Below are 23,728 nucleotides of genomic sequence, written 5' to 3' on the forward strand. Positions count from 1 at the left end.
CAACTATGATGTATGGAAGGTGAGAGGCAGGGGAGCAGCAAATTTTGGCCTTGCACCAGGAGCTGCTGAATTTTCAAAGACCCAAGTTCACCACGGTGTGATTTGCCAAACGAGGCAGCCTGGTGGGCCAAATTTGGCCAGTGGGCTGGCAATTCCCAGCCCCAGTTCTAGGTGCTTTGTGATACTAGTTTTGAGTGTGAGATCAGGAAAGGACACTGTAGAAAGGCACATGTGATTAATTAAAATAGCTTTATTTAGGGAGAAAAATCCTTGCTGAATCTTGGTGATTTTACTTTTGATTTCCTGGATTCCAGAAATAATTAGTCTGAGAAGAAAAGTTTGGACAATCTTATGGCCTCAGCACTGTAATTCAGACTCAGAGGTTGGTATGGCACTCTTGGAAGCCCTTTTTGCTGGCACCATTGGTGCTTATGGAATCCCTGAGATACATTATTTCCAGCAGGCCCTAAAATCAATGTTCCTGAAGGCACTTATTCTGTACTTGCTGATACAGAAATTCCAAATTATGTAAGAGAAACAGACTGAAGAATTTGGAGATCACACGGGTTTGAAAAGGAGAGGAGACACTTATTTAGAAAAGGCAGACAACAAGAACAAGGCACTTGTTTACGCTAGACTGAAGAGCATTTGAAGCATCAGTTGCTGAGATTCATTGGCCACCATCAATGTGTAAGAAGGTGGAACTGAGCTTTCCAAGGCTGAGAGTTCTGTTCCTCAGCCACATTTCTCCTCAGCAGTGTTTATCCACTTCACTGCATTTCATCTTTGAAGTGTTTTTTTTTACTTAGCACACATCAACTGTGGAAGAGCAAAGGTCAGAATGATAGCTATCAGAAGCAGGTGAAATTGAGATACCCTCCTCTGAATTATTTTGGAACTATCTCCTGCCAGAAAGCGAGGCTTTGCATCAGCTCCTCCCTTCAGGAGAAGCCAGCACAAAGCCCCACTACACCACCAGGTGTGTGTGTGGGGGGGGAATCTCCACCTCTGCCCAGTGGCAAAGCTGGATGGAGGAACGCTTCTCCTTTTGTCGACTTGGCAGGGGGAGAGGCCTTCCACAGAACTTTGGCATCAGTCCCTCTTTGCCCCAGAGTCCAGGGAGACCAGCAGCAAAGCTGGGCGGCAGAATGGGGGTAACACCCCTTGAGGGGGTGGGCACCCGAAGTGGCTGCCTCACCCAGCCTCATGGGCAGGTCGACTTTAAATGTAGTCAACAAAGAAATGGAGGAAAAAACAATGGGTGCAGAAAGTCACATACACTGCATTTTTCAAGCTCTCCTCATGGAGAGGCTGAGTAGTTTCATTAGATATGAAAGTATTATGTTTTCAAGTGAGACCCTCAGGCACAATTTCAAGAAGGTATGATAAAAAGCACGCTGCAAGCAGCAATATTTCACTCACATAGGCAGGATACATAGATGTGTACATTGTATTAGAATCAGAAGAGACACTGACAGTGTTCTACAATGCGCTGTGTTTTAGTCTGGACTGGAACAGTCAAAAATATTAGAATGGGAAAACCAGACTGCTTGCAGTGCAATTACAACTTGCTGTTCTGAGTTCCCACAAGTGATGACCACTCTTTCAGAGGAGGGCTGCCCAAGGCTACAAGCTTCTGCAGAAAGGCACTAGGCTGTAGTTTGGGTATGTCAGGATTAGCCTCAGCATACTTCTGCAATTTTGCTAGAACCGTAGGTAACCCTACCTCAGAAGCATAAAACAGGGGACCACCCCTATGTCTGGGCCAGCCGTAGCCATTGATGTAGATGGTATCAATAGCTTCTGGACAAGAAGCTATTCCATCAGATAATATCCGGAAACCCTCATTGGCAAGGGAGTATAGGCAGCGTTCCAGGATCTCATCTTGGCTAATGGTGCGTACTGAAATACCATGAGCATTTCTGTACTCAGCAAGAAAACTATGAAGCCACGGATCTGACTTTGCTACCCTTCCCCCGGGTTTATCATATTGGTACCAACCCTTCCCAATTTTCTGGCCATATCTCCCCTTCTCGCACAGAATATCAGGGAGTGGGCTGTATCGTCTTCCATCTCGTTGACGAGGAGGTGTCCCAAGAGGCAGGCTGGGTCCAGTAAGGCCTTGCCCTTTCCTAGATCTCCAGCCCACATCAAGCCCAGCAAGGTCTGAAACACGGAAGGGACCCATTTTGAAACCAAATTCCCCCAGAGCTTTGTCTACTTCCTCTGGAGTACTGCCCTCTTCCAAGAGGAAGTATGTTTGCTCAGTGTAAGAATTCAACATTCGGTTCCCAACAAAACCAAAACGGTTCCCTACCACAACCCCAATTTTGCCCATAGCTTTGCCAACTCTCATGGCTGTGGCAATGGCATTGGGAGATGTTCGCTGACCATGGATTATCTCTAGTAGCTTCATTCTATTAGCTGGTGAGAAGAAGTGGGTACCAATAACTTGCTGAGGGCGGTTTGTGACAGAAGCAATCTCATCAATATCAAGGCAAGAGGTGTTCGTGCACAGGAAGGCCTCAGGTTTGCAGACTGCTGATAACTTCTGGAAGATTTCCTTCTTCAGAGCCATATCCTCATATACAGCCTCAATAACCATATCTACATCCTTCAGTGCACCAAAATCCAGTGTGAACTGAGGCAAACCAGGCATAGAGGCAGCCAGTGTTTGGCCATTCTGTTGCATTCTTAAAGCTTCCCGTTCTAAAAGAGCAGTGATAGTTCCTCTAGCCAGCTCCAAATGCTTTTTATCCTGTTCAAGAGCCACTACAGGAATTTTAGCCTTGACCAGAGATGCCACGATGCCTTGTCCCATTGTCCCTAAACCTTGTGATAAAAAGGGCAGGGAGAGAAAAGAGAAGGAATAATTAGAAATGTTCTACAGAGAGGAGCTTATTAGGCAATCTTTTAATTTACAATATAGGCAAATAAATTGAGGGGGAAACCATTGAGAAGATCCACATTTGAATTAACATTACCATCCTGAAAAGTAAAGAAACTACTGCAAGGCTGAAGATGGAAAGCAGCGTTAATGTCTGTGCAAGTGAGTTGGGATTATGCATTTCATAGGGGAGTCTGTTCAATAGCTACTAGAAATTGCACTCCTCCTTTTCTTCCTCTATGCATGAGTGGAGGAGATAAGCTTTGTAGCAATTCATAGTTGCAGTTTTGCCAAACTCCAGCAAACTATATTTTTACACAAATCATAGGTATTAGGTTTGGACAAAATGGCTGCAAATCCCCACTAGATACTTCTAGTCTCCTCCACCTATAGAAAGAAGAAGATGAGGGAATGTGCAAGCCTAAGGCTCTTGGATGCTTGTATTCATAATACAAACTATGGTGTACCATCATATCAGAAGGCAGCCAACATAAAGTTGTAGCAGAATAGGAATTCCTCACAATCAAGTGACCTTTTTTGTCTGATTAACCATCTTTTCTGTCATGAAGTGTGGTGGTTACCTTCTTGCATGTGGAGCATGCTTTCAAAACCTATTGATCTTCATTTATTCCAGAAAGGCTGCATCAAACTGCTATTAGTCAATGTTCCCCCAAAGCCTTCTGCTCCAAGCTTTATGGAGCCTTACACATGGTGCTTCCTCAGTGACATAGCTATCTAGGCTGGCCTGCTAAATGCTCAATACATTCTAGTTTCAGCCCACTGATTTTATATTTGGACAGCTTCTCAGTCTGTGTTCTGGGACAGCTACCTGATGAGGATCAGATCAAAATCCCTTTGTACTGCAGGGGCCAAAGATCAGAATGAGGAAACTTTGTAATAAACAATATTTAGAACTAGCTGTCAATGTCTGAGGCTTGCTAAAGGGGTCAAAACTATGTGACTAACACTTTTGCTGTACAGTGATTTAATTATTTTTAAAACTCATGGCCCATATTATCAGGTTTATGAATGTGACTTGTTTTAGCTGGACAAAGAAAAACAAACCACAGGGATTAAAAAATTAATCTAAAGCAGCTTTATGAAGAATAGCTGAAATTATGCTGTCAGTAAAACAAGATCAATTCCTAGTAATGCGGGTCAAACAAGGTAGCAATTTGGCTCAGTCCTCCAGTATACTGTGGGATGAAAAATAACTCAATAAAGAGTTTACAAAATCAAAGACACAAAAGAAAAGCTGGAACCTGTTTGTCTCTATTTAAATGTTTCCTACTACTTCTGGAAGTCCTTTTCCCCTCTAGGTCATCTAATGTAGTTGATCTGACCTCAGTTCCCACTGTAGTTGTTTTCTAGTTGTATGGTTGATTTCCAGCTGGATCCCTGTATGCATGGGGCCTGTATACAACAGCTTTTTTTGAGGGGGGGAGCTCATTGGGGAAATTGTTTTTAAAAAAACTCTGCCGCCCACTGCTGTGGACCAAATCTGAATCATAGTTATATTTATAGGTACAATTCCGCCTTATTTAAATACATACACACACGATCTTGTTTATGAATCTCTCCAAATTTGGCTGTTAGTGGGGAAGGATGCAAAGTCTCTTTATACGCAGAAGAACCTTAGCTTCAGAAGAATCTGAGAAAACCAGTTCTAATTAATGCAGAAGATTAATGGAGAATCAAATGGCAGGGCCCAACACTGGCTCTTTAAAGAGAGCCTTAGGTCTAATACTGAAGCCCAGACTCAAATGAAGCACTACCCATTGCAATGAAGAGAAGACTTGGATCACATTCAAGTTTTGCAGGGGCAGGGGAGGCGGTGTTATATATATTGCAACCACCACAGACAAGTGTCGTTACCTTCATTTCAATAATGCTGTCCTTACAAATTAACACCCACACCCTGCTTCTGTATATTACAGCAAAAGAGGACCAAATCAATTTATTAGGTAGCTGAGCACCAGATATGCTCAAGCAGCAGTCAGTCATGCAAAATGCATCCTACACTGCCTTAAAAGCATTTCAGATTCAGTTTGCTCGAAGCAGCGAAGCAAGTTTGTAGCAACGCACAGTGACCCATGTATAATGATGGAAAACTTGTTACAGAAAATTCAGTAGGCTTAAAATGTATTGAAACATATTCAGATTGTAAATGTTCAATTAAAGTGCTGGTTTATTTCAAAGTTCTTTGTAGTCTCTGAAGAATATGCAAATAAGGTGCCAACATGAGGAACAGATGTTGGTAGATGCTAGTGTTTCTACTACATATTCTCTAGATTAATATTAGCTTGGAGTAAGATCCTCCTCTGGGCAAGCTATTCTTGCTCCATTCCATTCCAATGATAATTCAGAATTAATATTTCTGTTTTGACCTGTATCTGTATTTCCATAACAGACATATCCATTTTGCATATCTGTCACTTGTCTAGCAGCAAACCTGTCATTTATGATTTCCCATGAAACTCAAAATGGAGACTGTTCCCACCAAAGCCCATGTGGTAATGCAGATCAGGTCGACACACATTTACGTCTGCATACTGAACAATAAACCACATCCCTCCCACATGTGCTGAGCTTCAGGCTCCATGCTGCTTAACATGAATGTCAGTTCTCCAGTGGATGAGTTCATAGCAACTTGAGAGTTCAGGCTTGTTGGCAGATGTAACTGACGACATAGAGATTTTTGCTCTAAAGGGGTATGAATCATGCAGAGAATGTTAATTAAGATTGCAAAGTGGAAGAAGCAAAGGGGCATATGAAGCCACAGTCCTCAAGGCTACCTCGTGCTGAGGTGAGCTTGCAGAGAGCTCAGGTTGCACCCACTGCAGCAAAGCACATCCTGTATCTAATAACTGGGGAGGGAGGGAGGGAGGGAGGGAGGGAGGGATAGAGGAGGGATGAGATGGCTGGCAGTCTCTTAAAAATCAAAGGGGCATTGCTGAGGGCTGGGCTACTTAGAGAGCTGTCTCCCACTGAGTATACCGATCAATATGCAGAACAGCAAAGGACTGTTGAGAGATCTGTGCAGTGCATCAAAGAGCTTTATTTCAGCTGCCTGTATAAAAAATTAATGAAGGCATTATTGGGGGGGGGGGTGAGAGAAATAGGAGACGGCAAAATGGGAAGAGTGGCTCGCTACAATGAGATGAAAGCTTCTTAAAAGGTACTTGTCAACAAAACATATTGGGATGAATACATCCTCAAATGATTAAGTACTTTTCAGTAAACAGCCTCTGTGCAAGGGAAAAGCTGTCTTTGAGACTCAAGCCTGACAGCCCCTTTTTCTTGCTGAACTTTTACCCATGGTGGCCAGAAGCAAAGGAGCTTTTATGGGCTGTGTAGGTGTAGATGCACCTTCTGTCACCTCCGCATGACACCTGACAAAAATATCTTCTGCATCTGTTGCAGAATACCTACTTTCAAAGATCACATTCCAAACACAAGAATTTCATAGAGTCAATGCATTATTATTACACTGGCTGAGCAAAACAATCTCCCTCTACTTAACTTATCACAGAAGAGGAAGGGATAATGGGCCAATGCTTTCCTTTTCTCCCCCTGTATTGGGAGATTTACAAAAAGGCGTATCAAGCTGTCCAGAATTAGAGGTGGCAACCTTAAGTAGAAGCAAGGCGATGAGATTCAAAGGAAGGCTGAGCTCCAGGATATTTAAACAGTGATGCAGCTACTGAGAAGAGAAGCCAGGACTGAAGAGGTGATACACCAATTTTGGATCTCCTGCATGCAAATTAGGTGACGCTTAAGAATGAACAGGGAACAAAATAGGAACTTTACAACTGCTACTGAGAACAAGATATCAAGAAATGAACGTAACTCATGGAATCCTATAGTCTTACCTATCACAGCTGCTCTCCGGACTGGCTGAGGGACTGCAGTTTTCCAAGATGCTCCACTGGGCAATGCCCACTTCTCTACCAACCTTTGTGCAAAGAAGGCATATTGCAATGCCTTAGCCTGCCCTGAAGTCAAGAGGAACATGAACAGCTCCCTTTCTCTGCGAATTCCTTCTGCAAATGGCAGGTACACAGAGGCTTTTACAGCATGGAAACACATTTCTGGCGAGAGGCACCCATTGGCCTGCTTCTTCACCTTCACAAAAGCTGCATCAAGAACGGCTTCCATGTTGGGTAGCTTGGGAGTTTCTTTTTGGCAGAGCCTGCGAGGGCCCAACGGCTGTCCTGTAGGGACGGAGAAATCAAGACGACAAAACTAGTCAGTCCATATCTTTTCCTGATAAACTAAAATTAAATTCTTGTCCATCTGCAGGTGAAACAGTCTCACAATGCAGCTCTCTGGACGGCCCTGTAGGTAGGAATGGATCCACTGTAAAACAGTGCCATCAATACCAATCCCACAGAGTTGGTTCAGAAGGTAAAGCTTAGAAGTAAAGGACCCTGAACAATTAACTCCAGTTGAATTTGACTATGGAGTGCGGCCCTCAACTCCACTTTCAGGCTAAGGGAGTTGGTGTTTGTCCACAGACAGCTTTCCAGGTCATGTGGCCAGCATGACTAAACTGCTTCCGGTGCACGGAACACCGTGACAGAAGCCAGAATGCACAAAAATGCCGTTTAACTTCTCGCTGCTGCAGTACCTATTTATCTACTTGCACTGGTATGCTTTCAAACTGCTAGGTTGGCAGGAGCTGGGACAGAGCAATGGGAGCTCACCCTGTCACACAGATTCGAACTGCCAACCTTACGAGGATTCCATAGTCAATGGAATCAAAAGCTGTTGACAGACTGAGAAGCAGAAGCAGAGCCATATTATCCATGTCCTGCTCTCAACATAGGATACATCAGGGTGACCAAGATTGTTTGGTCCTAAAACTGTGCCTGACTCAGACTGAAATGAATCCAGATAAGTATTTTTAAAGTATGTTTACTTGTAAACACTAAGTTCAATGGAACCTACCACCTAGAGTATTTAATGTTTATTTACACTATTTAAAAAAAAAAGTCTAAAAAGGGATATTCTAACCCTTATGCTTGCAGAGAGGAATTTCAAAACCTCACTGCAGTAAAGAATTTAAGCATCCTACATTTTCCAAAAGTATATTAAAAACGGAGGCAATCTAAATTGAGCCATATTAAATATTTTCATCTCCCCTGAAATCTGACCTAAGAAATACACATTTTAAATTCACAATCCTAAATCACATATTTTGAGTGTTCTACAAAACAGCAGTCTCTGAAACACGCTGCATGTTTCTTTCTTCTTTTGTTTAGGAGATAGAGGTAGGAGAAAATATTGTCATGATTGTTGATAATGATGAGGGTGATCTCTTTGTAGTTCATGTTACTGTCAATATAGAAAAAGCCAAGATAATATACATTGTATTATTTATGGGACATAACTCTCTCAAACCTTTACAAAAAGAAAGATGAGAAAATATATCCAGGTATTTCAGTATACCACCTTATGGTACAAGGACTTCAACCGCATATATCAAAAGGCTCATTTACAACATGCAAACACCTGGTTATTTAGGATTCACTGTAAAGGCAGGGCAATCCATAGGGAAACGGAGCCGCTGGAAGCAGAAGAAACTGGAAAGTGAGAACACAAGAATGGCCAGGAAGTGCCATATATCATCTGGTCCCTTGAAGAAAAGTACTTGTCTGGACTTGCCTAATTTGATGCAGAGAGATTCCTGTTGTGGTGGTGTTGGCAAAAGATTTTTTTAAAAACCCAGTTAAGTGTTTCTAGTGGGATTTCTCCTGCTTCAAGTTCAGTACATCTATTCTATAATATAGAATCGTTCCTTTCCCAAGTGGTCCCTTCTATCCATGGCCATACCTGCCCCATACCTGACATCATGTACAGGGTAGGTGGGCATGGTTTGTGGGAAACAGCCTCACAGGCCAAACTGGGACCGGTGCCTGCAGTCCAGATGTTTCTCTCCCCTGTTTTACGCCATATATCTATTACATATCAATGTTCAGGAGGTAATCCTCTCAAAGTGACAGTCTACCACTTACTTTAAATTCCACAGATACCACAACCTATACTTGTCCCTACCTGCCATAGGTGACCATCTGGACCATTTGTGGACTGTAGGTAGTGAAATGTGCGCTATAGGAGTGCATCTGAGCCCCACCCCAAACCCAATGCAAACACACTTATTGTCAGCAATTACTGATCTTTTCCAATTGATTCTTAGAGGCGATGAGGAGTTTTTTGTTTTTTTGGCATGAGACCCACCCAGACAAGAGCTGGAGGCTCACCTCCCCCAAACTCCGCTTGAAACACCATTGAAAAATTATGGCAACATAATTACAGTAAGGTCTGATTTGCAGGAAACCTTCCTCAGACATACAAATTACTGGGCGCTGAAACACTCCGAACTTTGTTGTGTCACGGGTAGAATTACCAACAGCTAAATGGTAACCATTATTTTTTTTTACATTTGTGCCCCATCATTCCTTCAAAAAGCCTAGTATTAAAAGGCAGCCACTGTTCAGACTTCATCTGAACAATGGCACAGTAGCTGCCTCCATGAACACAAAGAACTATGGAACTCTGATAAATTGATGGTATTTGCTGCTGTATGCTGAAAGCAGCATTATTTTCCAGGTTTTAGTGCCATCAGGTGGACAAAGTGAATAGTGTGATGTTAAAAACAGCTGATGCAAACATATTCCCCCCCAAATACGTTTTCTGTTCCTTGCTCACGAGACATCTAGCTGAATTGAAAATACTCCCCCCTCCTTTTTACAGAGGTGCAAGTTGCACACCACTTGAGTAATCTGTGGAACAGGATCACAGGGCAACCCTGTGCATGTTTATTCAAAAGCAAGCCCCTTTGGTTTCAATGGAATTTATTCCCTAGTAGGAATAGATGAATTTGTCCATTTTGGTTTCTCCTAGTATCTCATTTCCCCACCCTTTAGCTTAGTTCGCCACCTTTCTTCATCAGTTCATAAGTCAGTTAGTGGTTGGTTTTTTTAAGTCTTCATGAAAGACTCTCTGCATGTCGACAGCCTGCACAAGATGGCAGCCATTGGCTGCAATCCTATACTCTCTTACCAGGAATGACCAGCATGACAGGGCAGGACTGTACAGCCTCCCTTCCCACAGCAGTGTTGCTGTCACTTACTGGTATTGGACAGGGCAGCAATGAGATCAGAGCTACACAAACACACCAGTGCAGCCAATCTGGTGTTTGTGCTACTCCAACTGTGGTAAGTGCCAGTGGCACCGCTTAACCTCAATGGGACTTACTTCTGAGTAGGGATGTATAGGATTGTGCTGCTAGTCTCCTGTTGGCCATGTTATGTTTGTTGCATTAAGCTTGCTTGTGTTTTGTAAAATAGGAGTTTCTTGACTGTGTGATTATTAGACCCACTCAGTCACAAGCGTGCCTCTGTTTTAAAATTGATAACCAATGTTCGTTACAACTGGCAGTAATGACGCTTGACTCCAAAATTATAGGCCAGCCATTTGTTGACACTGACGCCGCATAGACACATTTTCACGAGGTATATGCACCAAGAAATGTGCTGCTCAGTGATTCAGACAGGCCTCAGGTGCTCCTGTAGGGTCCTGCTGGCGTTTGTCCTTTAACTCACTGCACAGCAGATGCCTGGATATCAACAAAGAAGCAAACAGACAAATATATGGAAACTGCTTTAGCTGCAAATGGTGAAAACAGAACGATTTAGTTTAACCATAGAAAGAAGTTCATAACTGCAAAACCAGATTAGCAGCATAGCAGATTGTTCTGTGCAGGTTATAGAAAGTATTTGCTTGGAAGGCTCCCAATCTTCCTTGGGGAGTGTTTACCTCTTTTGGGAGTGGGTTTCACACACCCTCCAAAGCCTTGAGCCGTGTTTTTTGGCCTGCCAGGGGTATTGTAACTCCTATCTTTTAGCAGACCCAGGCAAAGAGCCTTGGTGGAACACAGGAGGACATTCAGTGCTATGATGGCAAATATTACAGGACTGGGAAAGTTATGGCTCTCCGGACTCCCAACTCCCATCAGCTTCAGCCAGCATGGCCAAGGACAGTCAGGGATGATGGGAGTTGTAGTCCATCAACATCTGGAAGGCCACAGGTTCCCCACACCTGACATGAATTACTATTTTCAGACATATATTTACAACATTTATATACTACCTAACATTGAATATGTTAAAATAAAAACACAATAAACAATAAGACAATAAAGGTCCAGTAAAAATTTTCCATGATCAGCAATAAATGCGAACAACTGGAGTAACACTTCAGGGAACGCTCTTCCACCCCTATGAGAACAAGGTTATATTAACTAAGGACAACCAAGGCTGCATGAATTCCTACCTTAGTCATGTGATTATAAGCAATGTTTTTGGAATCCCTTGATCATCGATATTCAGAATCCTATAGCTTTATTTGAAAAACAAAAACATAAAACAGCTCCACCAGTTAATTGGCAAGGCATCAAGTTAACCAAGGATTTTTGTATGGATATTTATGATTTGGTAATACAGTCTTATTATTTTCCACCAACTATCCCGTGTATCAGGGCTTTGTACCATTCCAATGTTGTACCTTAGTAAGGTTCCTGTCCTATGCACACTTATGTACCAGGGAAGGAGCCCCACTCAACACTTCTGAATAAACATGCATAGGATTGCTCTGCTAAATAAATATTTTCACTGATATTTGTCTATGGCTTATATTAAGGCTGGGCTTCAGGTCATGCCTCATGTTTTATGCTGCTGCCCAATACAGTTAAGAACTCTTACCTACTACTCTTTCTGCTAAGTTTATGGCTGCTTCGATTGTTTTTCCTTCCACAACCCCATCTAGGATTCCCAGTTTCAGCGCTTCAGTTGCTGGCACATGTCTTCCTGGCATGAAGAAGTGGGAAGGAAGAAGAGAGTGAGGAAGGCAGACAAGACAACATCAGGGTTTGCTCCAGTTGGACTGCCCCCCTCTCTGCCCCTCATCTGCATAGTGTTACCTGACACCAACTGCCCTGTGGGAAGGAAGAAAGGAACAAGGGAGACAGGCAGTGACAAGATTGGGATCTATACCACTTGGACTCCCTCACCCTGAGCCAACTTATAGCAACTGCCATGCAAGAAGGAATATCTGCAGCCAGTTCCAGTTGGTCTGGTTGTTTGTTTGTTTTAAGCATGTGGGTCTATGTGTATCTGTTGCATTTATAAATGTTGTTAGCTACTTTGAGGACTCTAGCTAAAAAGTGGGATAGAAATATAGGGCGCAATGCAATGCCACGCTCTTCCAGTAGTTCTGTCTGCACAAAATTGCAGCTTGGCAGATGGAATCATCACTCCTTCTCCTCTCCCCACGCACTATTCTGGGGGGGTTCTCCTAACCCTAACCCAGAGCCATTGGGGGGCATGGGGGAGGAGAGTCGGGAAGCCCTGTTGTGCGAGCTCAAATCCTTCCACTGATGGGACTTGTGAAGTGATTCCTAAGGGGAGTGCAACTCCACCCAAAACAGTCTGAATGTCCAATTTTGTGACCTTATATACATCTTATTACTTAGAAATTTCAGGGATTGACCTTAGGACCTTATACATACATAGTGTGTGCTTGTCATGGCCATTTTGTAACATGTCACTTGCATTATCTTGTAATGTCAGTATAGTTATCCAGCTATTAATATACTTGACACCTGTATGGTTAGCATTCACATCTGGAGGAGCTTACCTGTGGTGATGATTTCAAGTGCAGCTGGTACTCCAATCAGTCTGGGAAGTCGTTGAGTCCCGCCAGCACCAGGAAGTAAGCCTATTGTGACCTCAGGTAAACCTACCCGAGCCTAGAACAAAGATTGGATATTTGTGATGCTTGGTTAGAGAGTTGCTGGGGTTTATAATATATTTTTTATTTATTTAAACAAGAACATACACTTCAATAGCACCCAAGAACAAAAAACCAAACAAAACTGAATGAAAACAGAGGAGGCGGGGATGTGGAGCTACATCACTCTCATTTATCAATGATGTCATAGTCTTTAATGATAAATAGGTATCCTTTACCTGGGTTATGACTCTAAGGTCTCTGGGTGGTGTGTGGGTTGGAGGTAATATTCCAAGTTCAAACTTATGGAGAGAACATATATTAAGGAGCCCTTCCAACAAGCTGACCTATCTAAGCTGTTTTTTTAAAAAATCATTGTACCTGCTTATTTGCAATCCTGTAATGACAGCCCAGTGCTACTTCCAGGCCTCCTCCAAAAGCCACCTCTTCAATAGCAGCCACCACTGGCTTTTCACTCTTCTCTATCAGAGAAACTACTGCTTCCAAGCTGGGCATGTCACCTTGACCGATCCTGGGAAATCCTTTGATATCAGCACCTAAAGAAATTGAACAAAACCATGAATATATATACAATCCCTTCAAATAAACTATCCAGATAAACCCTTCTTCAAATTGGTAGATGACAACCAACAACAGGGCAGATTCACAGACTTCAAGAAGGGTGAAAAGTATAAAGATTCAATTTGGTGTACAAACATTGTTTCCTGAAAGCATAGCCTACATTTTCTGTCTTTGGGACTCTCTGCAGAACTTGGCGATGGAGAAGCCACAAATAATGGAGAAGCCACTTGTAATTGTGGAACCACTGAAATTCCCATATTGCTTTATTAGGAAAAACTTATGTATGAAAACTAGAAGAAAATAGCCTAGCTGAATCATACTTTGCAGAAATCTATGCCATTTGAAGCAAAATTTCATGGCGGAAAAACAGACTACAAAAATTGTGTTGAGATGTAATATATCTAGTGGGTAATTTATTAAGGGTGGATACTGGCGTTGCTCCATGGAAGGTTATCTGTGGGTTTCTAGGGTAGCTTTTTGTTCACTTTCAGTCGTGTGGTCAGTCTTTCAAAGCAATGGAACTACACTTGCATAGCAGATAGTGAACCTGCTCTTGAGACATTCATAATGCTTTTTAAGAGACAAAATCAAAGAACTCATTCCATAAATTATATACAGGCAGGTGTCAAGTCAATAAGAATTCCCACTATGGGTCTCTAGTATAGGATCTTGCATTGATCTGCTGTGCCCAATTACATTCAACATCTACTGACAATCAAGGAAAATTTAATCACTAGTGGAGTTAACACAAAACCAGATACAAGGGTTAGATGGTTAGCAAGTTCTAGGGTTTAGTCGATGATGCAAACAGATCCAATTAATCACAAAAGGGCCAACAAAACGTAAACTTTAACATAGGCAAATGTAGCCATTAAAAGCAAGGTCAAGATAAAGGCAGGTTAGAGCAGTGTTTTCCAAACCTGTGCAAGTGGGTCACTGGGTTTTATAAGCAAACCCAAATTAATTATTGCTTTTAATACTTAACTGGTATGATGAAACCTCTAACAGCATTTTGTTTTGTTGGCGTATTATAATGCTCTGTTGTCACTTGTAACCAAATGTAGGAAAGGCTTGAGTCTTACTTTTTTTAAAACACTGCTCTGGCATCTGGTGGCAGATCCAGTGAGAGTTTGCCACAAAGTGCTCATTTGGGGAGTTGTTTTGAGTGACTGTTATGGCTTGCCTCTGATGAGCACCTTTTGGCAAACCATCACCGGATCTGCTGCCAGGGTTAGTTAATAGTTTAGCCAAGGGTGATTTGAAGTTTGTTCCGCCAACATTTGTCCGCTACTTTTCTGTTGAAGAAGCAGAAGTTTGAGTGAATGTGAAACCCATGTGTAACTAATCTTACAAGGTTGTCTTTGTCTGTGCAAAATGAACAACAACTCAGTGAACTGTCGTGACACGATTCTCAAAGAAAACTTTGGGGAAGTGAGGTTATCTGAATTTTGGCTTCATGTTACTCACATTACTCAATTGCTACTGAATATCCTAAGCTAGCTGATGAGGCAATACCTCTGTGCTATTGCTATTTGATAGTACCTATCTTTTCAAACCTAGCAGTTTGAAAGTACGTCAAAGTGCAAGTAGATAAATAGGTACTGCTCTGGCGGCAAGGTAAATGGCATTTCCGTGCGCTGCTCTGGTTCGCCAGAAGCGGCTTAGTCATGCTGGCCACATGACCCACATGAGGCCGGCTCCCTCGGCCAATAAAGCGAGATGAGCGCCACAACCCCAGAGTCGGTCACGACTGGACCTAATGGTTAGGGGTCCCTTTACCTTTACCTTTATCTTTGTGAGTCAGGCTATGAAGATGAAATGTGGTAGCAGGGGTATATGAGTTGGTACATAGGTGCTGGCTCCCTGGGGCCCTGGGTGCCTAAGCACCCACAAAATTCGCCAAATTAAAAGGCCGAGCACTCACATATTTCGGTGCCAGGGCCATACATGCTGCAGGCACCCACAGCCCCGGGCACCTATGGTCGTGGGGCCAAGCTGGCACTCCTGAGTTTGTAAGTTGCCTGCTTTGGATGGGGTTACACTTTCCTTAACCTTTTCAACAAATTCCACATTATCAGGAATGTTAAGTACACTTTTGCTTGGATACTTCAAGTCATAATTACAAAATACACGAATTTACAGTTGGAATGCCAGAAATTGATGGCTGCTGAAGACAAATGGTCCAAAATTCATGTGACAATAAACCGATGGGTCACTGTACCAAGTAAATTAGGGTTATGAGCCATCATACAAAAATATTTGGGAACCGCTAGATTAGTGAATGAGAGGAAAACAATAATGTTTGATGTCATCAGAGACTATAATGAATATGAGTCTTCAGTTCTTGGAACTCTGAGAAATGATTCTCTATTTTAGTTACAGAAAAATCACTTTATGGTCCTTTAAAAATAATGGTCTGTTAAAGGATCAATAGACATCACAAGATATAAGGAAAGGTACCCAAAACTCTACTTTCATTAGTACGGCATGGCTAGTACAGAATAAGTGTACTGGCATTTAATTAGCCAGGATTATTTTCAGTAAATTCTAAGAATAAGGTTGATTCCAGGCAAATCCATGGTACCAGTGCAGAGTTGCAAAAATGTTAATTTTTAACAGGAGCAGAAAAAAAGGTGATACACAAGCATGGGTTCAAAGGCTCTTACCTGCGCTGAATTTCCCATTTGCTCCACAAATCACAACAGCTTTCACAGTGGGATCAGTATTTGCATGCTTCACATCTCGTTCTAAAGCCAGTAATGTTGGAGGGCTAAAATAAAGAAAATAATCATTGAAAGCGTATGGGGAATATCTGATTTGTTATAAAACAAATCTCTAATTTTTTTTTTTAAATCATGTGGAATCTATTTGGGAACTCTCAATCGAGGGTTCTAACCATTCTAACCTGACCTGAACTATACAAAGATGTTATGCTGAGTCCACAGGTAAAACCAATGTGCATGTAACGTATTTCTTCAGAAATAATGGCAATTGGATGGCCAAGCCTTAGAATTGTATGCTCTTCCATGTGCCTCCCTCCAATCATAGTTTGAAGCTAACTATAGGCCTGATCCACACATGAGCAAAAAGAGATGGGTGAAGGTGATAATGACCCTAGATGGAAAAGTGATAATATTACCTCAAGGTGGAGGTGTGGGATACCATTTCTGAATGCTTCTCCTATGTAAAAAACCCCCCTAAAACTTTATTGCTTTATTGGTAAGTAAAATCTAACACCACAAGAAGTAGGCTGGGCTAGAGTCTCTCTCCTGATATGCAGTGGTGTTTGTTTTAAATTGCAATCATTGTCTTATTTTGTTTATGCATGGGGATATTACAAATATACAGCAGCAGCATCTGCATTCTGAAGTTTTAGAATCCAGCCTAGTACTTCAGTATTCTACCATGTCATTCTTCTCTGTGGGTAGACTGAGGTCAGTAGTTGGTCAGTTCCGACAAAATGGTCAAAGCAGAAAAAGAAGGAAGAAGTCATTGGGCATGAGGAGAAGAGAGGAGTGAGAAGGTGTGAGTGAACATGAGAATATTTTTGTTCTCATAGAAGCTTGATGATGCACAGCAGGCAATATACTCTAAAGAAACATGAAGTAGCTATACTGATACAGAGCTGTTTCTAGAGTATTTAGTGAAAAGGTGATTTTTTGCAAAGACCTCCCTTTATGGGGAAAACAATAGCCATACAAACAACATAGGTACATAAATATGTATCCTAGACATTGCTGTGGTTGTGCTCTGCAATGTGCAGTGGCAGAGCTGGGGGGAAACAAAGCGGCTGCAGTTTTCTCCCTGGGCACCAGCACACAGAGTGGCTAAGGAAACCCAGCCAGATGGGTAGGGTATAAATAATAAAATTATTACTATTATTATTATTATTTATTATTATTACTACTACTACTACACTTTCTTGTTCACAGTAAGCCATCATTTGGATTACTGTTATGTGAATACCGGGCCATTGATAAAGCATGAAGTCTGAAAAGATATGAACTACCTCTAGAGGGAGCTAAAATGGCAGCAAAAACTTTTAAATAAATTCAAAACTGTGGCGATTCCCCATTACTTCTTCCACCTTCAAGGCCAGCAGAAAGTCACAATTAGAAACTGAAGATGCAGTAATCTTAAAGTAATTTGAACACACCAGTTTGAACCCAGGCTGACTGATTTGTTACGTGAAAAACACCGGTGCTACACATCTCACATCACAGTAAACATAACACACCCTACACAGAGATTATTTTATAATGATGTGCCCCAGAGTAAACGGGGAGTAAGTGTGTTTTGCAGACAGGCATTGCACAACTTTAATTTAAAAACACTACTGCATCATGTGAACATTTCAACATATTGATATAGATAAGGGAGTTTTCCCCCAAGTTCAATGCTAATTTGTTTAGTTATATGTTGTGTTTTGGACACCTCCCCAATTAGAATCTCAGCTCCCTTACTGCATGTCTGTTCTTGTACTTCTGAAGTGTAGAGCATGTACCTGTGTGGTTCTTTCTTGCAACATACACAATTCCATAGCATGGCTCCATGATCCTTTGTGTGGGAGAATTTAAGCAGTTGCTGCAAGTCAGTTTGAATCCGTAAAGCAAATCCTATAACATGGTTGGGCATTAGCAATGCCAACTTGTTTTTTCAAAAATAGTCAGGGATAATATGACTTATGGTTCCAATCATATGCACACTTAGTTAGGAATAAGCCTTAGTGGACTCAGTTTGACTTACTTCCAAGAAATATACATAGGAGAGGGCTGTTAGGCTACTATTTCTTATATTCAGCATTTCAAAATGTGGCATGACAGAAAATATATCAGAAATGTTATATTGCAGGAATATGTAGACTGCAGGATCTACAGTGGTGCCTCGCAAGACGAAAAGAATTCGTTCCGCGAGTCTTTTCGTCTTGCGTTGTTTTTTGCCTTGCGAAGCACGGTCCGTAGCAACTGCGCCTCTTCAAGTGGCTTTTAAAAAAAAGCGCAAGACGTTTTCATCTTGCGAAGCAAGCCCATAGGGAAATTCGTCTAGCGAAGCAACGCAAAAACGGAAAACCCTTTCGTCTAGCGAGTTTTTCGTCTTGCGAGGCATTCGTCTTGCGGGGCACCACTGTACCTTGCTTGTTACTTAAATTCCAAGATCTACCAATTGGAGTCAGGTGCAAGATAGGCAGGGAGGGGAGCTCTTACACTTACTAACTAATACGTATATTAAGTTTTTGCTTTCACCAGAACAGGGGCTAAGTCCTCTCACAAAAATATCCACCCCCCCCCCCAGTTTTCTTCATTTTAATAGTCTAATATTGAGCTGTAGAGTCTTGTTGTTGAACTACTGTGAGTCGGAAACCCACACAGATGATTGCCCAGAGATCTACCAACATTGGCCAGAATTAAGGGGAGGTGCTGTATAGTTCAGTGGTGGAGCAAAAAGTCCCAAGTTCAATCCCTTGCATCTCCTGGTAGAGTTGGATACATGCCTAAGAACCTGAAGAGATGCTGCCTGGTTGTGTTAACAATACTGAGCTAGATGGACCAATGATGCCTTATGCTTTGTATTCTTGGAGTCATTTGAACAAACTCAGTAAGATGACATTTTACATTCTCTATGGAGCTTCATCTCTGACAATCTTTACACTGCCTGTGAAGTAACTAGTTTATAGCTAAAATACAGAAACACAGTTGTCATCAATGCATTGCAGCTAATTATCTGTTTATGTATCATTTGTTAGGGAACTATCTTACCACTGGAAAACAAAAGGCTAAGTCTGGGTTCCATACTGAAACTGTCTTGTTCAACATGGAATAGAAAAACAGGTTATTTAATAGCAAGCAGTAACCCAGTATATTATAACGTGATCACGACCCTGGCTCAACCTAATAGTATCCAAAGTCCTGAAAAACACAAGACTTTTGAGTTTACATATTAACCAGGTTCTCAGCCCATGACTTTTTCCTTTTGTTTGGATGATCTTTACCATTAAAAGTGGAATTTTACATATATATATTTTTAAAAGAATTAAGATGATTACTTCCTGCTTCCTGTAATGAGAAGGAAAATGTGATCCAAGGAATACTCTCCTTTGCTCCAATGTAGCTTCAGGCTAGGCTACTACCTACACTATTTGGCTCATAGGCTTTGTGACATGACTGACCGCAATAGTAGTAGTAACAACAGCTGCTGGCAGTCAGCTCATTTTCAGCATGCAAATTCATCTTTATTGAACATTGTTGTTCTTGTTGTTTAGTCGTGTACATCTCTTTGTGACCCATAAGTACCCATAAACATGTGATGTGACAGGAATTCCCAGTTTTTCCTTCTGGGTGAGGTGGTGACTCCATTATAGGCCCACACAGCCCTGAAGCTAAAGAAAAGCCACCTTGACAGAAGCCAACTGAAAGGCAAGATAAAATGTCCCAAATGAATGAATAAAGCTATCTGAGCTCTACAACAAAGGTTTTATACTGTGGGACTCTTATGTTCTGCTAGCCCCTTTCCTAACAATGCTTAACTTCAGAGGGACCAACAGGTCCCTTCTTCTAGGGATGCATTACTGAAATTGCATTGAAAAATTCATTCAGATTTGGAAACACTTTAAGTTTCTGAATATGAATGGGTACTTGTGTTCAATAAAGATGAATTCACATGGCAATTTTGATTAGTGAAAGAGTGAATACAGAATTGTGTTCTAGCTCCTGGGAGATAATGAGCAGGCAGATGGAGACTACGTATGTTTGTTATGCAGCTTCTCTGCACATGATGATGGTAGGATCAAAATGAGGAATGTATATGGAATAACAGTTCTATGAAGCTGTGGAAGACAATATGGTGCAAAGTTGTTGGTCCACATCAGGAAGTCAGTATAGAGGACCAGGACAGGGGCCAAAGACTTACACAAAGCATATTGCTAAGTCAGGCAGAGATACACATCTCTGGCTATTCTGTATCTCTTTGGGTTCACTGTCAAAGAACAAACCTACTGTCATCTCAGTCCATGCACAAGCACAAAGCTGTCCTAAATTATTTTGAACCTCCAGTTTGGGAAGCAGAATTATGCAAAATATTTAATATGCCATTTATACTTTGTAAAACATTTTGAAGATTGCTCAGCATATTATTGCCTTATACTTTCTTTCTTTCTTTGGCGATCACTCGTAGCCGAGTAAGATTGTCTTCCATGAACATGGTCTTAACAGTGAGTACGTAAGTGACTGTGGAGGCAAATTCTGGATCCACACCTCCTTCCACAGTGGGGACATAGGTTTCCAGGTGGGAGTTGATCACAGTGAGGGTTTGCTAAACATGCCTTCCTCTTAGCTTGTTTATCATTTTCACCCTGAGTTCCTGCTTCTTCAAAGTCCATGACACCTTTAGTAAAGGCTGTTCTCCATTTGGAGCACTCACAGGCCAGTGTTTCCCGGTTATTAATGCTTATCCTACATACTTCAATCATCCCCTTGATTGCACAGCTAGGAGAGTTTCTCTACTTGATCAACAAATGTTTGTAGGTGAAACTGTAGTTCTCAAGTACTGTACTATCTATATTGCCTTCCACTTGTGGCAGTAACATTTCTATTGTTTACAATCTGGGCTGGTGTGGTGCCACAGAATGTCCAGTTATTCAAGGCACACTGACCAGTTTGTAGTCCAGCTTCTGTGAGGGTAGGAAAAGTTGTTAGTTTAGCTGTGATGAAAACCTTATATGGGAAGCAGCCCTATGACATAGGAAAGTGGAGGTCAGCCAGAAGATGGGTGCAGCGTAGTCAATGGACTGAGAAACAGAACCATGAAGGAAAGGTAGCCAGAAAACAAGGTTTGAATAAAAGGGTTAAGGAGACAGAGAATTGAGGCAAAATGAAGCAAAACCAGGAAGCTCTGTATAATGAAAGGACAATTGAGTGCTACGGAAGTTGATAAAGAGAGTAGCAAAAGGAATTTAGCTAATTCTGTAGCTTGAGAAACAAGCATGGTGAAGACAAACAGTTGAAGAGAAGAGCCAAGAAAGAAAACAGGACATACCTTTGTAACACAAGAAAACATTTAATAAAAATAAGGAAGGAAGGAAGGAAGGAAGGAAGGAAGGAAGGAAGGAAGGAAGGAAGGAAGGAGGGAAGGAGGAAGGAAGGGAAAACAGGACTGAGGCTGTAAACTACTGGCAGGCAGGAAAGAAAGCAAAGCTTTGGAGGGGGAGGAACTGTGGGGCAGAGTGCCAGGAGGGCATAAGTGTGGTAGGTTTAAAGTCCAGATCCTGACAGGGAGAAATCTGCCAGTTTATGATTTCTACTGTCACTGATCCCACAAGGGATAAAGGAAGGCAAAAAGAAAAAAAGAAAAGGAGAGTGTGTGGGTGCTGATTTCCCATGCTGATTTGAGCTAACTTTTGCTGCAGGCAAGAAACAGTATTTAAGAATAGGGAATTTTTTGTATTAGTCTGGAATTAAAGGCTGGAAAACAGTTGTAATTCACATGTCTCATGTATATATGGTATCTTTTGTCTATCAGGAAATTCAGGGTTGAAACTCTGAACTGCAGGGGGAAAGCCATAACTTAGGGTCCCCACGCTGCTTGTGTGTGCTTGTTAAACTTGAAAACAAAGCTAACCACCCAACTAGGGTGAAAGTATCTTTGCAGTACCAAACTAAAACATCTCAATATCATGCTGGTTTATGCACTACTGGAAAATTAGGGTTGGCAAGCAAGAAGTTAGTTGTGGCTGCAGTCCTAGTCACAATTATTTGGAAGTAAACAAATCCGGGGACGTGGGTGGCGCTATGGGTTAAACCACAGAGTCTAGGACTTGCCGATCAGAAGGTCGGCGGTTTGAATCCCTGTGACTGGGTGAGCTCCCATTGCTCGGTCCCTGCTCCTGTCAACTTAGCAGTTCAAAAGCACGTCAAAGTGCAAGTAGATAAATAGGTACCACTCCGGTGGGAAGGTAAACAGCGTTTCCGTGCGCTGCTCTGGTTTGCCAGAAGCGGCTTAGTCATGCCGGCCACATGACATGGAAGCTGTACGCTGGCTCCCTCGACCAATAAAGCAAGATGAGCGCCGCAACCCCAGAGTCGGCCACGACTGGACCTAATGGTCAGGGGTCCCTTACCCTTTACTAAACAAATCGGAGTAAGAGTGCAAAGGCTCTGCTTACGATCCAATGCACCTAAGAGGAAGCATCATGGACTTTCTTCCATGTAAACATAAGCAGCTAGTCCAACATCCTGTTTTCACAGTGGCCAGCCTATGGGAAGCCTGCAAGCAGAATCTGAGTGCGACAGCAAGCGACCCTCCGAGTCATGCAGCAGAAGCGCATGCAGGCTCGCTCGCTTTCAGGGGCCGATCCTGCTACGTGGGTCAAAAAAGGCGCTCTCTGGGGTCGAATCTGCAGACGAGCAGTTTCCACCCGCCAACCAGGAGCCCGAGAATGGGAGAAGTCTTCACTTGCAAATTACCTGAGCGTGTTGAGTGGAGGATTACACAGTCGAATCACGGCCACTGCAGCCGATCCCCGCGTGTATAGAGCCATGATCTCGCGCGGACGGAGCCCAAGAGACGCTTCGAGCTGGATTAAGTAGCACAGAGAAGGCGGCGGCTCCTGTGGGAACCAGAAAACCGAGACTAACCAGACTCCATGATGGGCTGGGGAGGAGGCTGGCCCCGTTTGCACCCGAGGGGGAGGTTCCAGCTGGGGCACCAAATCGTGAATTCGCGCCTGCTTGGACCCACACTTGCCAGATGCATGCTCTGAAACATGGGCGGAACCAGGATTTGGGGGGGGGGCAGAACCGACGTGATTGGTCAGTTAGTTAAGTATTTCTATTGTTTTATCCAGGGGAGGCAGCTGCCCCCTCCCCCTGCCCTCCTGACTACGCCTACGCTCTGAAATTGCTCTGAAATTTATACAACCGTTCACTCTCTGCTACGATAAGCAGTTTTCAGGGCGAGAATTCACAAAGGCTGCATTCTCGCATGCGCACTCAGGGCAAAATACTTGCAGCAAGTAAGAGCTGCAAGCTTGGTAGAGAAAAGGTCCCGCTCAAATCAGTAGGACCAAGTTGAGAGTGAACACGCTGTAGCCCCCCGAATCAGACTAAAGGGCTATATATAGTCCAGCATTCTGTTCCGAGAGGGACCATTCGGATGCCTATAGGAAGCTGCAACATGACAGGACTGCAAAATCTCTCTCCCATTTGCCATCCCCAGCAACTAGTTTCCCGAGGCATACTGCTGCTGCCCTTAGAGGGAAACGGGGAAAAGGCGGATCCAGCTGATTTTAAACGGATCCTCATGAATTCATATGATTTTTTTTATTCAAATTAAATAAAACTGCAATGATACTGTAGACCATGTCTTAGTCTGTAGGCAGCATCAAAAAAATCATAAGGTATGATAGCCATCAGGACTAGCAGCCAGTCAGCAGTCTCCTACATGAATTTGTCGAGCCCACTTTTAAAGTCGCTG

The 23,728-nt window shown here is 42.5% G+C and overlaps 1 protein-coding gene across 1 annotated transcript; it reads right to left on the minus strand.

Annotated features, from left to right (window-relative positions):
* Nucleotides 1-230: 230 nt before the first annotated feature.
* On the minus strand, nt 231-23,132 carry EHHADH (enoyl-CoA hydratase and 3-hydroxyacyl CoA dehydrogenase). The gene is made up of 7 exons (XM_083506412.1): nt 22,720-23,132; nt 15,928-16,031; nt 13,061-13,236; nt 12,587-12,698; nt 11,653-11,757; nt 6,760-7,101; nt 231-2,832 (listed from the first exon to the last, which is right to left on the minus strand). The coding sequence occupies exons 1-7, from the start codon at nt 22,791-22,793 to the stop codon at nt 1,562-1,564; spliced, it is 2,184 nt and encodes a 727-aa protein (XP_083362538.1). The 5' UTR covers nt 22,794-23,132; the 3' UTR covers nt 231-1,561.
* Nucleotides 23,133-23,728: the final 596 nt, after the last annotated feature.

Source organism: Podarcis liolepis (assembly GCF_965112155.1).
Source record: "Podarcis liolepis genome assembly, chromosome: 5".
Lineage (NCBI taxonomy): Eukaryota > Metazoa > Chordata > Lepidosauria > Squamata > Lacertidae > Podarcis > Podarcis liolepis.